The sequence below is a fragment of the Condylura cristata genome, unplaced genomic scaffold, assembly GCF_000260355.1.
Source record: "Condylura cristata isolate star-nosed mole 26May11 unplaced genomic scaffold, ConCri1.0 scaffold00029, whole genome shotgun sequence".
Taxonomy (NCBI): domain Eukaryota; kingdom Metazoa; phylum Chordata; class Mammalia; order Eulipotyphla; family Talpidae; genus Condylura; species Condylura cristata.
This window is the reverse complement of record NW_004567130.1, coordinates 4,336,712-4,347,552: the sequence shown is the minus strand read 5'-3', so window position 1 is coordinate 4,347,552 and position 10,841 is coordinate 4,336,712. Positions and strand designations below refer to the sequence as shown.

The 10,841-nt window shown below is 58.3% G+C and overlaps 2 protein-coding genes across 5 annotated transcripts in view; one reads left to right on the top strand and one right to left on the bottom strand.

Moving 5' to 3' along the window:
• Position 1: 1 nt before the first annotated feature.
• DDX51 (DEAD (Asp-Glu-Ala-Asp) box polypeptide 51) lies at positions 2 to 5,398 on the top strand (the record flags this gene model as incomplete). Its single annotated transcript, XM_004690645.2, has 14 exons — positions 2 to 250; positions 1,120 to 1,270; positions 1,366 to 1,511; positions 1,586 to 1,657; positions 1,733 to 1,839; positions 1,967 to 2,075; positions 2,159 to 2,304; positions 2,415 to 2,604; positions 2,681 to 2,796; positions 2,877 to 2,993; positions 3,106 to 3,207; positions 3,289 to 3,352; positions 3,428 to 3,562; positions 3,683 to 5,398. Coding segments are annotated over 14 exons (1,731 nt in total), but the record flags the coding sequence as incomplete, so codon positions are not given.
• A 1,774-nt stretch (positions 5,399 to 7,172) lies between these two features.
• EP400 (E1A binding protein p400) overlaps positions 7,173 to 10,841 on the bottom strand; it is a 59,728-nt gene continuing 56,059 nt past the window's right edge. For all 4 annotated transcript variants that reach the window (XM_012730969.1, XM_012730970.1, XM_012730971.1 and 1 more), the window contains 3 exons: positions 10,496 to 10,642; positions 9,292 to 9,369; positions 7,173 to 8,952 (listed from right to left, as the gene is read on the bottom strand). In XM_012730969.1, the coding sequence (XP_012586423.1) occupies positions 8,683 to 8,952; positions 9,292 to 9,369; positions 10,496 to 10,642 (495 nt within the window). In that variant the 3' untranslated portion in view covers positions 7,173 to 8,682. The remainder of the gene's footprint in view (positions 8,953 to 9,291; positions 9,370 to 10,495; positions 10,643 to 10,841) is intronic.

The window sequence follows — 10,841 nt, the reverse complement described above, 5'->3', positions numbered from 1 at the left end:
GCCGCCGAAGAAGCGGCAAAAGGCGGACGGCGGGGACGCGGGGGACCCGGGGGCGGTCCCAGAGCCGGTCCCGGAGCCGGTCTCGGAGCCAGCCTCGGAGCCCACGCCCAGTCCGCTCAGTCTGTGCAGCGCGGAGAGCCGCGAAGAGGCGCCAGGGCCGGGCGCCCTGGTCGGAAGGCCCACAGAGGAGGTCCCGTCCCCCGCCCCCGGCTTGGTCCTCGGAGGCTTCGGGCGAACCAGGACGCCGAAGGTGAGCGACGGGGCCCGGGGCTGGGCAGGGTGGGCACGGCGGACCCGGCTGCGCGCGAAGCCTGGGTGAATGCTTCCAGGCTGGGGCCTGGCCTTCCTTGCCAGTTTATTGCTGCGTTGCGTCTCTCCCTACTGCGTTCTCCATCCCTAAAACAGTCCGTGGGGTGGGGCTGGGTGCTGTTGTCTTGGCCGCCTAGTCGATTTACTTGGGGCAGCGCTTGGGCTGCCATCTCGCGGAGTTAAGTCTGCTTCTTACGACCTTCTCTTGAGAGTGCTGGGTGGGCTTTGACTCCGAGCAGCGGTTGTTAGGTTGAATCCAGCAGGGGTTTTAGCTTTTCTTGTAAACTGCTTCAGATAGTTCTCTCACATGAATGTCAAGCTCTTTGTTAAGGTTTGTCCAATGCTGAGTAGTGGTTGGTGAACTTTGCCAGGATTGACACAAATGTGCTGTGTTTGATTGCTTAACTAGTCCTTGTTTTTGGGATGACTCTAAGGGCAACTGCCCCCAGTTGCCTAAGGAAAGTTTATCATGTCTGGATTATTATCTTTAGATATCTTTAGAGTTCAGTTAATATAGGGTCCTTAGGAATGACATTAAACTTGCTCTTAGGGTCCCAGTGAAGAAAAGACGTGGCAGGGGCCATGGGGAATCGCTATGCAGGATTGATGTGGCTGGGTTACTGAGGCCCTGATGCAGTGAGCCCGGTGCAGAGGGGTGCAGGGTAGGAAGAGATGCTGCTAGCATGCTTCCTTCCCACAACCTTTTCAGTCTGAGTGCCCAGCTGTGGGTTTCTGGGAACCCTGCTCCCTTTGGCAGGTGGGGCAGTCCTAGGGATGTTCACCAGCCTCTGCTCTCCCCCCGGGGGGTAGGTCCAGCCTTTTCTGCCAGCTTGGCTGGCCAAGCCCAGCTGTGTGGGGAAGAGTGTCACCGAAGGCCTGGTGCCTGTGGCAGACATCCCCGAAGTGCACCCTGAGCTGCAGAAGAAGCTGCGGGCACAGGGCATCTCATTCTACTTTCCAGGTACCCTGGCCCTGGGGGTGCTGGGAGGTGTCCATTCTGAGTTCCAGGCTGCTGGCGTGTTGCTGGCTGACTCGACCCCCTGCTCCTCTCTCCAGTCCAGGCAGCAGTGATCCCTGTGCTCCTGCAGACTGCAGCCAGCGGGTTTCTGGTGGGCAGGGGCGGCTACCGGCCCAGCGACCTCTGTGTTTCTGCCCCAACTGGCAGTGGGAAGACACTTACCTTTGTCCTCCCTGTGGTACAGGTGAGTGTGACCCCCCCCCTGCATGCAGGTTCCACAGGCAGAGTGCTGGTCCCGATGACCTTCCTTCCCTGCAGGCCCTGCTGCCTCGTGCTGTGTGCCAGGTCCGTGCCCTGGTGGTGCTGCCTACCAAGGAGCTGGCCCAGCAGGTAGGTTCCCTGGCTTGGGCTTGGGCCTGGTAGCTGCAGGTGGACAGGGTGGTGTTGACAGCTGCTTCTCTGTAGGTAAGCAAAGTCTTCAATATCTACACGGATGCCACTCCTCTGCGGGTTGCCCTGGTCACTGGACAGAAGTCACTGGCCAAGGAGCAGGAGAGCCTCGTCCAGAAGACGTAAGTCCTGCCAGACTTGGGTTCTTCTTAGAAGGCAGCCTGGCTTGTGCCAGGGTGAGTGGTGGGAAGTCGGTGCTGCCAGCACCTCAGTTGGGGGCAGTCCTGCTAAGCCAGCTCGGCCTTGCAGAGTGGATGGCTTCCGTTGCCTGGCAGACATCGTGGTGGCCACACCAGGTCGCCTGGTGGACCACATCGACCAGACCCCAGGATTCAGCCTCCAGCAGCTTCGCTTCTTGGTAGGTCAGCCACTCTCAGGAGGGCGGGGACCAGGCTGCTCTCAGAAGCCACCAGACCCCCTTCCCGGCTCTGGTTTCCCCAGATCATCGATGAAGCTGACCGCATGCTTGACAGCATGCACCAGTCCTGGCTGCCGCGGGTGGTAGCAGCAGCCTTCCCAAGTACGGGTACCAAGGATCCCCTGGCTCTGCTCCAGCGAAGGCAGACCCCAACTGTGACTGCTGCCAGGTACCCACCTGAGCTCACCGCCCCCCCAGTCCCTGTGACCACTGCGTAATCTCCTCATCCCCCAGGCAGACCCGCTGTGGGGTGAACAAGTGTTCACTTTCTTCTCTCAGCACTTGCCACCCCCAGATGCCCCTGCAGAAGCTGCTTTTCTCGGCTACGCTAACCCAGAACCCTGAGAAACTGCAGCAGCTTGGCCTCTACCAACCTCGGCTCTTCTCTGCTGGCCTGGCACACAGCGGCCCCAGAGACACAGGGGATGAGGACCTGGGAGGGAAGTATGCCTTCCCCACAGGGCTCATGGTGAGGGGGCACCTGTGGCCTGGTGGGGGTGCCCAGGTGCTGGGGGCCCCTGCCAATCCCAACCTCTTCCCCCCAGCATCACTATGTGCCTTGTCGTCTGCGCTTCAAGCCACTGGTCATCTTGCACCTGATCCTGGAGATGAACTTCTCAAGGGTCCTCTGCTTTACCAACTCTCGTGAGAATTCCCACAGGTTAGCGCTCCCATTGGCAGGCTGCAGGTGGGCAGGCAGGCTGCTCTGGTCCTACCCATCTGCTCTGGCTTCTTCCACAGGCTCTTCCTGCTTGTCCAGGCTTTCGGGGGTGTGACAGTGGCTGAATTCTCCTCCCGCTACGGGCCTGGCCAGAGGAAAGCTATCTTGAAGCAGTTTGAGCAGGGGAAGATCCGGCTGTGAGTGGCTGGGCACACCTGGGGTGTGCCTCCTGCCACAATGGAAGCTGGGCAAGGCTGAGGGGGATCATGCTCTTGCAGTTGTCAGCCCATAGCCCCTCTTGTCCTGCAGCCTCATCAGCACAGACGCAGTGGCCCGTGGCATCGACGTGCAAGGTGTGCAACTGGTGATCAACTATGATGCGCCTCAATATCTGCGGACCTACGTGCATCGGTAGGACAGCTGAGCACTAGCAGGGGGGCTCATGTGAGACCCCAGGGCTGGGCAGCATTTAAGGTGCTGTGCTGGTTTTAGGGTTGGACGGACAGCACGTGCTGGGAAGAGTGGACAAGCCTTCACACTGCTCCTAAAAGTGCAGGTCAGGTCGGGGTTGGGGGCGGGGCTCTTGGGCTGCACTGCCAGGGCACCCTGCCCATGTGTGTGCTGCTTTCAGGAGAGGCGGTTTCTCCGGATGCTGGCAGAAGCTGGGGTGCCTGAGCTGGAGCGCCACGAGGTCCCCAGCCACTGCCTACAGCCGCTGGCCCCTCAGTATGAGGTGGCCCTGGCCCAGCTGGAGCAGGCTGTCAAGGTGGGACCCCAGTGTCGACAGAGGCACCCACAGGGGAGTGGGACCCCAGCAGACGTGGGTGGGGTGGGGTAGGGCCAAGAGATAACAGTATGCAGCTGAGCCTCTCCCCACCCGACGCAGGAGGAGCGAAGTCTGAAGGCAGCCTAGATGGGCTCAGAGCACAGGCGGCCAGGACGGAGCTGGCCTGCATCCCAAGGAGCGGCGCCTGTCTTAGCCTGCAGGAAAGCCCCATGTGCCGGACACTGGCTGAGCGAGCAGACTGCAGTCTCTTGGTTCCAGAGGTGGAAGGCTCACCTTCTAGGCCCTGCCAGATGGGTGATGGGAGGGTCAGCCTCTAGCAGGGCTGTGCTTTCTAGTCAGCACCATCCCAGGGCTGGCGGATATCACTGTGGGGTTAGCTGTAGTGGGGTCAACTTGATCTGCTGACCTCCCTGGTGACGGTGTCCATGTTCTGCATTTGAAGGGCGGCCCCCGGCTGACCCACATGCTCCTTGTCCTTCCTGTGTGCCCTCACGGGCGTGGTGTTACTGAACTGAGGGCCCAGCTGTGGGATCCCGTCACCCTAGGGTGTCTTCATCATGGTGGGCGACATGGGCTCAGGGCCTCCACTGCTGATGTTACGCAGGTGCCTTCAGAACTCATGTGAGAACATTAAATAAAATACACTCAGAAACAGGCAGGAACCCAACACTTGCTCTCTGCCTGGAGGATGTCGCCTGCCCTGTTGAAGGAACAGAAACACTGCGGCATGGCCTGAGCAGATGTGGCTGGTTGTCCATGGGGTCTTCCTGTGGGTCCAGGGGCTGCTGGCCTTGTGGCCCCTAGAGCCTGTGGAGCTGGGGTGCCCTTACTGCCCTCATGCCTAAGTGCTTCTCTCTCAGGTGGGCCAGGGGCTCAGCATCACCGTGCTCCTGCCCTCTCCCCTGCCTGGGTCGCTGCTGCCTGTGGGGATGGTCACTGCTACCACTCTGCCACCCAGGATGTGCCCAGGCCTGCTGTTGGCAGTGAGGCCTGTGCTGTGGGCAGGCATGTGGTGGGCCTCTGGGGTATGTGTCAGCTGTATATTGGTGGGTTGGGTGCACCCTGCAACTGGTGATACCCTGCTGGCAACTCCTCCCCTATGGGACCGTCCCTGGGTCCCAGAGTGGGACTCTTAGGCCCTAGCTGCAAACCAGCCACTGCCACTGAGTTACATGGGAGGGGATGAATTGCAGGCTGCAGAGGTCAGGCCCTATGCTGGGATGGGAGTGCAGGGCAAGCAGTCCCTGGCTGTCCTCCAAGTCAGACATGGCTGCAGTGGGTATCTGGCGCAGCCGGTTGTGAGTGGACGGGGGTGGTGGGTGGGGTGGGGAAGCCAGCGTTGGCACCCTGTGTGGGGTGGGCACCACGTGGCTGGCGTGGGCCAGGAGCTGCTAGGACAAGGATGCTGCTCCAGCTGGAAAGCTGATTACAGATGTGAGCTGTCCCTGCATGTCTGCACTCCCCCCTCCCCCAGGCACACTGGTGTCCAAGGTCAGGAGATGGTGGGTTCAATGACAACAGCCAAGTCGTTGTTGACAATGACTGACCGTGGTGATAGCCACCCAGGGCACAGGACCCCAAGCTTGCCAGGGAATCCCGAGTTAGGTGGGCAGGGAATACCAGGGCAGGGCTGTGGCTCTGGGGACCACATGGCACAGCTGGGAGAACCAGGTCAGGCATTGTCTTGACCCCCCACTCATGCGCCTGTCACCTACAAAGCAGAACATGCTTGTTGGAAAGACCAGTCCTGCATGAGACACACTATCATGGGACCTAGGACCTGAAAATAAACAGCAAAAACAAATGCCAGGGTGAGCATTTGAGGGCGTGCACTTGTGGGCCGGTTCCATGTTAAGTACAGCTGTGGGTGGGGTGCACGAGACACACTGACCAGCAGGCAGGCAGCCTGCTTGAAGCTGTCCAGGAGAGACCAAGTGAGTTTGAAGACAGGCTGGGGGCAGGGGGTGGCACTGCATGATAGGTGACGAGTGCTCCAGTGCAGTTCACTTTGGAAACAGTATGGGCTATGACCCTGGAGACATGGGTGAGCCAAGCAGGCGAGCCAGTCTCCTCAGGATGGTGTTGCTAGAGGCTCACAGCATGTGCAGGTGGGCTGCGATGTGCCACACCAGGGGTGGCGTGACCGAATAAGCAGGCTGCTGTGGGCAGAGACCAGTAGCAGCTTTGGTTATATCTCCACCGCAGGCTCCAGAGCTGTGAGCCAAATCCCCCCCAGTGGTGCCTCTGCCCCATTCATCACAATATGCCGCCCCAACTCTGCTGCTTCACTCGTGGCCACATTGCAAGCTGAGGCAACAGGCTCCATGGAGCACCCCCTGGGTTTGGAATGTCAGTGGGCCAATGCCTCCCACCATTCAGTTTTGACTTTTTGAAGCAAAGCAGCTCACATATGTAGACATTCTAACTTCTGCCACTAGCAGTGAACGTGAGGGGCACAGGCCCATTGAATAGGAATGTGGCAGGAACACAGTGCAGCTGCAAGGTAAGGCCCGGGATGTTTTTGGGACCACCGGGGGCATGGGGGGACTTGTGTACCACCCTGTGGGCTGGTGCTTGAGGGATGGTCTTTGCAGAGAGAACAGAGCAAAGCAGCTGAAGGACAGCAAAGCCACTGGGGAGTGGGGCAGCATGCTGGCAGTGCAGCTCAAGAAGATGGCAGTGTTTGCACTGCAGACAAGAATGGCTCTGTGGGTGCAGGTCACTCTCAGGGCCTCAAGAAGTCATGCTCACAGCAGACAAGCCAGCCAGAAGGGCAACTATGGGTGAGCCGTGCTATTGCTGGGCCCCCAGTGCCCCCTGGTGGCTGCTGTGCACACCTGGCAGGCTGGTCCCCTGCACACCCCGGAGCAGGCTTGTGCTGGCCACAGCACTGCCCCCAGTGCATGGGGGTGGAGGATGTGGTGGAGGGAGGTGCAGAGGGCTCAGGGTGGGAGAGGGTAGCATAGGGAGCAGCTGCTGTCCTAAGCCTCTGGCACAGCCCTGCAGGCGCTGCACCCAAGTGGTCAGCCCCATGGGGCTGCAGACGCATCCTAGGTGTGAGCAGATGGCCTGAGGCAAAGGGCCAGCAGTACCCCCTGACCCAAGGGCATGGGCCCCCCGCATGTGTGGATACAGCCTGTGCTGGATACACAGAAGCACTGAGTAACATGTCATGAGTGGGAAGCAGGTGCGGGGTAGAGCATGGAGCCCACCCTGCAGGTCCTCTGGCTCCACTCCATTCGTGGTGAAGACTAAGCAACCACTTCTCTGGGCAGGATCATCTACTCCATGGTGTCTTTGTTACAGAAGGCCAGCATCTTACAACTAGGAAGTTTTTTCTTAGAAAAGAGAGAGTAGACGAGAAGTTGAGGCGTAGCCAGGCCTGCAGGCCACCTTCCCGGGGAGCCTCATTACCCCATGCCCAAGCCTGGGCTCCGCAGAGGTAAGGGGTGACTTATGCTAAGAGCCCAGCTCACTGGCTGGCTCCAGGAGAGGTCTTGGCCATTTGTGTTCTTTCTTCACACAAATGAAAAACCAACACTTCAACTTTAGAGCTCTTTTCCATAAAAGACAAGTATGTCTATAAAAAGGCCATTTATTATACCTTTTGTCTGATAGGACATCGGCACGCTTTAAAACCTTACTGTTCAAGTACAAACAGTTGTTTACAAAGTATTTACAATCTCAGCCTCGTTCCTATAGCATTCACACAGCGAGCTGACCACGGGAATGCAGGTGTTCGGGGCGAGGAGCCTTCGCAGGAGTGTCCTTGGTGCCACCCTGGCCCAGGGCGCAGAAAGCAGGCCCGACACGCCCTTAACTCTTCAACTGGCAAAGCTTAACCTCTGAAACACAAGACTGCACAAACAAGCGGGCAGGAAGACCCCCCCCCCCCCCCCCCAACTAGACAGCCCAGAGCATGCGCTCTGCTCTGCCCTGCTGTGGGGATGTGAGGCAAATACACGCTCCTTTGAACGCTCTCAAGAGGTGTCTCCCCGGAACTGGAACACTCAGCTCTCCAACACCCTTCCTGGGAGACCACCTCTGTGACAGACAAGGGAACAAATAAACTGAGTGAGAAGAGGCTCTGTGGGCAGAGATTGGGCTCCCTGCAGGCCTGGGTAGCGGGGCGTCCTTGAGGATGCAGGTCGGGTGCCGGCCTGCGTGGCTGTGGATGTGCGCCACTGCCGCCTCTTCCCCACATTTTGCTGACAACGCCATTTTTACTTTTTTCAGGTTTCTCTGAGAACTCAGAAATAAGTCTCTGGATTGCGTCACGGGACATCACTACCTGGACACATGGTTGAGGAAAGAACAGGGTGGGTGCCTGTCACAGAGGTCAAGGGAGTGGTGGGCAGAGGTGTGTACAACCCAGAGCAGGTGGGCTTGGTGCCAGCCTCCCACATCTCAGGCAAGCACAGACAGTGGAGTGGCCCTTCTGGCCTGTAGGATGCTTTAGGGGAAGCAGATGTCACCAGCCAGAAAGAGGTCACCAGAGGGTCTGTCTTGACACTGGACACAGCAGTCACTAGGCCTGCCCTGCCCAGCCCACAGGCCCCTGGGACAGCAGAAAGCCCATGAGGCCTCTAGCAGTGGTGCTGACCTTTACCCCTAGACCCTGGAAGGTTGGAGACCTTGGCTGTTTCTCTGGGTGGTTTATGCAGGTATATGAGCGCCCTGGTGTGGGCAAGGGTGATGCCAAGGAAGGGACGCACCACCCAGTGCACAGGACTCACGGCTCAAACCTGGTAGGGCCCAGTGCCTTAGGCCCCTCCTTTCATACGGCCAGGAACTCTGGGACACCGACAGACCCCCTGAAGGCTCTCTGCACCCCACACTACTGCTCTAAGGGGAGGTGAGAGGTGAAGTGACCAGGAGAGACAGCCACTGTCATGCCTCCCGTCCGCCACTGCACAGAAGGGGCACTAGCCAGCAAGGAGGCTGCCCCATGCTGTGGGTGTATTTTAATGAGTGCACAGCACAGTGGTCAATGGCCGCCTAGCACGTCCCATGACACTGGCCCACAGTCTGGAGGACAGTGTCTGTCCAGTCTGCCTGGACAATGGCATGGGCAGGTGGCCTCAGATGCCCACTGCCGGCTAGGGGCATGGAGGCTTGGTGGGGGTCTTTAGCCTGACGGCTGGCACGCGCATCTGCAGTTTGGGCTGCTGGCCAGGGCTGTCGGAGCTGGCAGGAGCCTGTGTGGGGCCGGGCACTCCTGGTGCTTGCAGCTGGGCTGCTGTGGTCACCACCTGTGGCTGCATGAGCTTCTGCTGGACCACCTGCGCTGTGGCTGTCACCGCGGGGATCATCTGGACCTGCTGCCCAGCTGAGGTGGCCTGGGTGAGGGTCACCGTCTGTGGGGAGGCCTGAAGTGACGGAAACAAACATTACTCTTCAAAAAATCACACACGTCACCCAGAAATGCATGTCATGACATGCTTGGGGTGGGGGTGGGGGGCTAAAAACCACCCTGCTCAAACACTTTAATGAAACTGGAAACTACCTCTGGTGCCTAAGCAACCAGCAGTTAGCACTGGCCTCCTAACATCTAGGGCAGAGGGGCCCTGGGAGCAGTCATGACTCTGCCAGCACATCTGCACCCCTTGGGCTTCCCTCTTCAGTCTTTTCCTGCTAGTCTGACATTAAGTTATTCCCTCAAAAGAAATTCCCTTGTTTATTACAGAAATTGCTGGGCTCTGGCTTACCTGCTGGGGTGCAGAGCCGACCTGCTGGACACTGGCCACGGATGCCTGCTGCTGGACCACCTGAGGGAGCTTTGCCACCTGGCGTGACAGAGAGTTGGGCAGAACTCACAAGAGTGTGAAGAGGGCACCCTCCCACACTCCCTCCATGTGGGGTGCATAGGCAGCAGCCACATGACAAGACAGCTTCCGGAGCTGCTCTCCTGGATGTGGAGGGACCCCTGTCTCCTGCCCACAAATGACCAAGTCCTCTGAATTTACTACCACCTGTAACCAAAACTGCATTTTTTTTTAAGATTTATTTATTTATTCATACAGAACTGGGGTACAGGCCAGAGATGTGGAGGGTGATAGGATTCACCAGAGACAGAGCGGGGAGCAGAACAGGCAGATCGATGAAGTACACTGCTGAGGGGAGCAGCAGGAGGGCCAGGAAAGGTCTGCTGCGCCATGTGGTCACCTCCAGGGCAGGCTGGGATCAAACTCATGTGGAACTAAGTGGCTTTAGCTTCTTAATGCTGTGCTTTAACCTGCTGTGCCACCAGGGAGGGCCAAAAACTGCATTTTTTATTCCATAATTTGGAAAACAAACAAACACAAGGCCTCCCTGGTGGCATAAGGGGTTAAAACACAGCACTATGAAGCTATCGCAACCACTGCAGCATGAGTTTGATCCCAGGCCAGGGAGCTGACCCACATGGCATGGCAGACCTCTCCTGTCTTGCCAACTGCTCCCTTCAGCAGTGTATTTCAGTCAATCTCTCTGTTCTGCTCTCCACTCTATGGGGAATCTGCTCACCTCTGGCCTGTACCCCAATTCTTTTATGCATAAATAAGTAAATCTTAACAACAACAAACATAACAAAAAAGACACAATCAAAACTGCTTTGAGGTGGTGTGAGCCCGAGGTTACAGGGAAGCATGTCCCACGGTTCTCAGAACAATGTCCCTTCCACCGGGGTTCTGCCCCCAGAGTCAGTCCAAGAAAACCCCCAAGCAGTGATTCTGACTTCAGTCCTATCTGGAGGTGCGCTGATCTTTACGGAGGTCACTGAATCATTTTCTTTGACTTCCCTTCGACCATGTTTGAGACCTTGCTCTTGGGCCTCCTTTGCTGCGTGGGGTCTCCCTGGCTCTCTGCACCCACGCTGGGAGACAGGGCCAGGCGAGCTCACAGCGGCGATGCCCGTGCCAAAGCCCTGCTCACCTGGATCTGGGTCTGCACCTGCTGTGTCCCAGCCAGCTTCTGGGCCTGGGAGATGGGCGTGGTGAGAAACTGGGTCTTCAGGGCTGGCTGGGTTGCATAAGTGACCTTCTGAGGCTGGCCCTGAGCAGCGATTTGCTGTGCTGTAATCTAGGGAGACACGGGGGTCAGGGTCAGTCAGGCCCAGCTCCATGCCCTCTCTGGGGCCCTGACTAGCCAACCCCCTGAGCCCCCCGCCCTCCTCAAAGGCCTGACCTGTCAGCCACCCACCTCTCCTCCCAGGACAGCCTGGCGTGGGCTAGGATTATGCTTTACATCCTTGTATGTGGGTGTGTGAACTAGACCACAG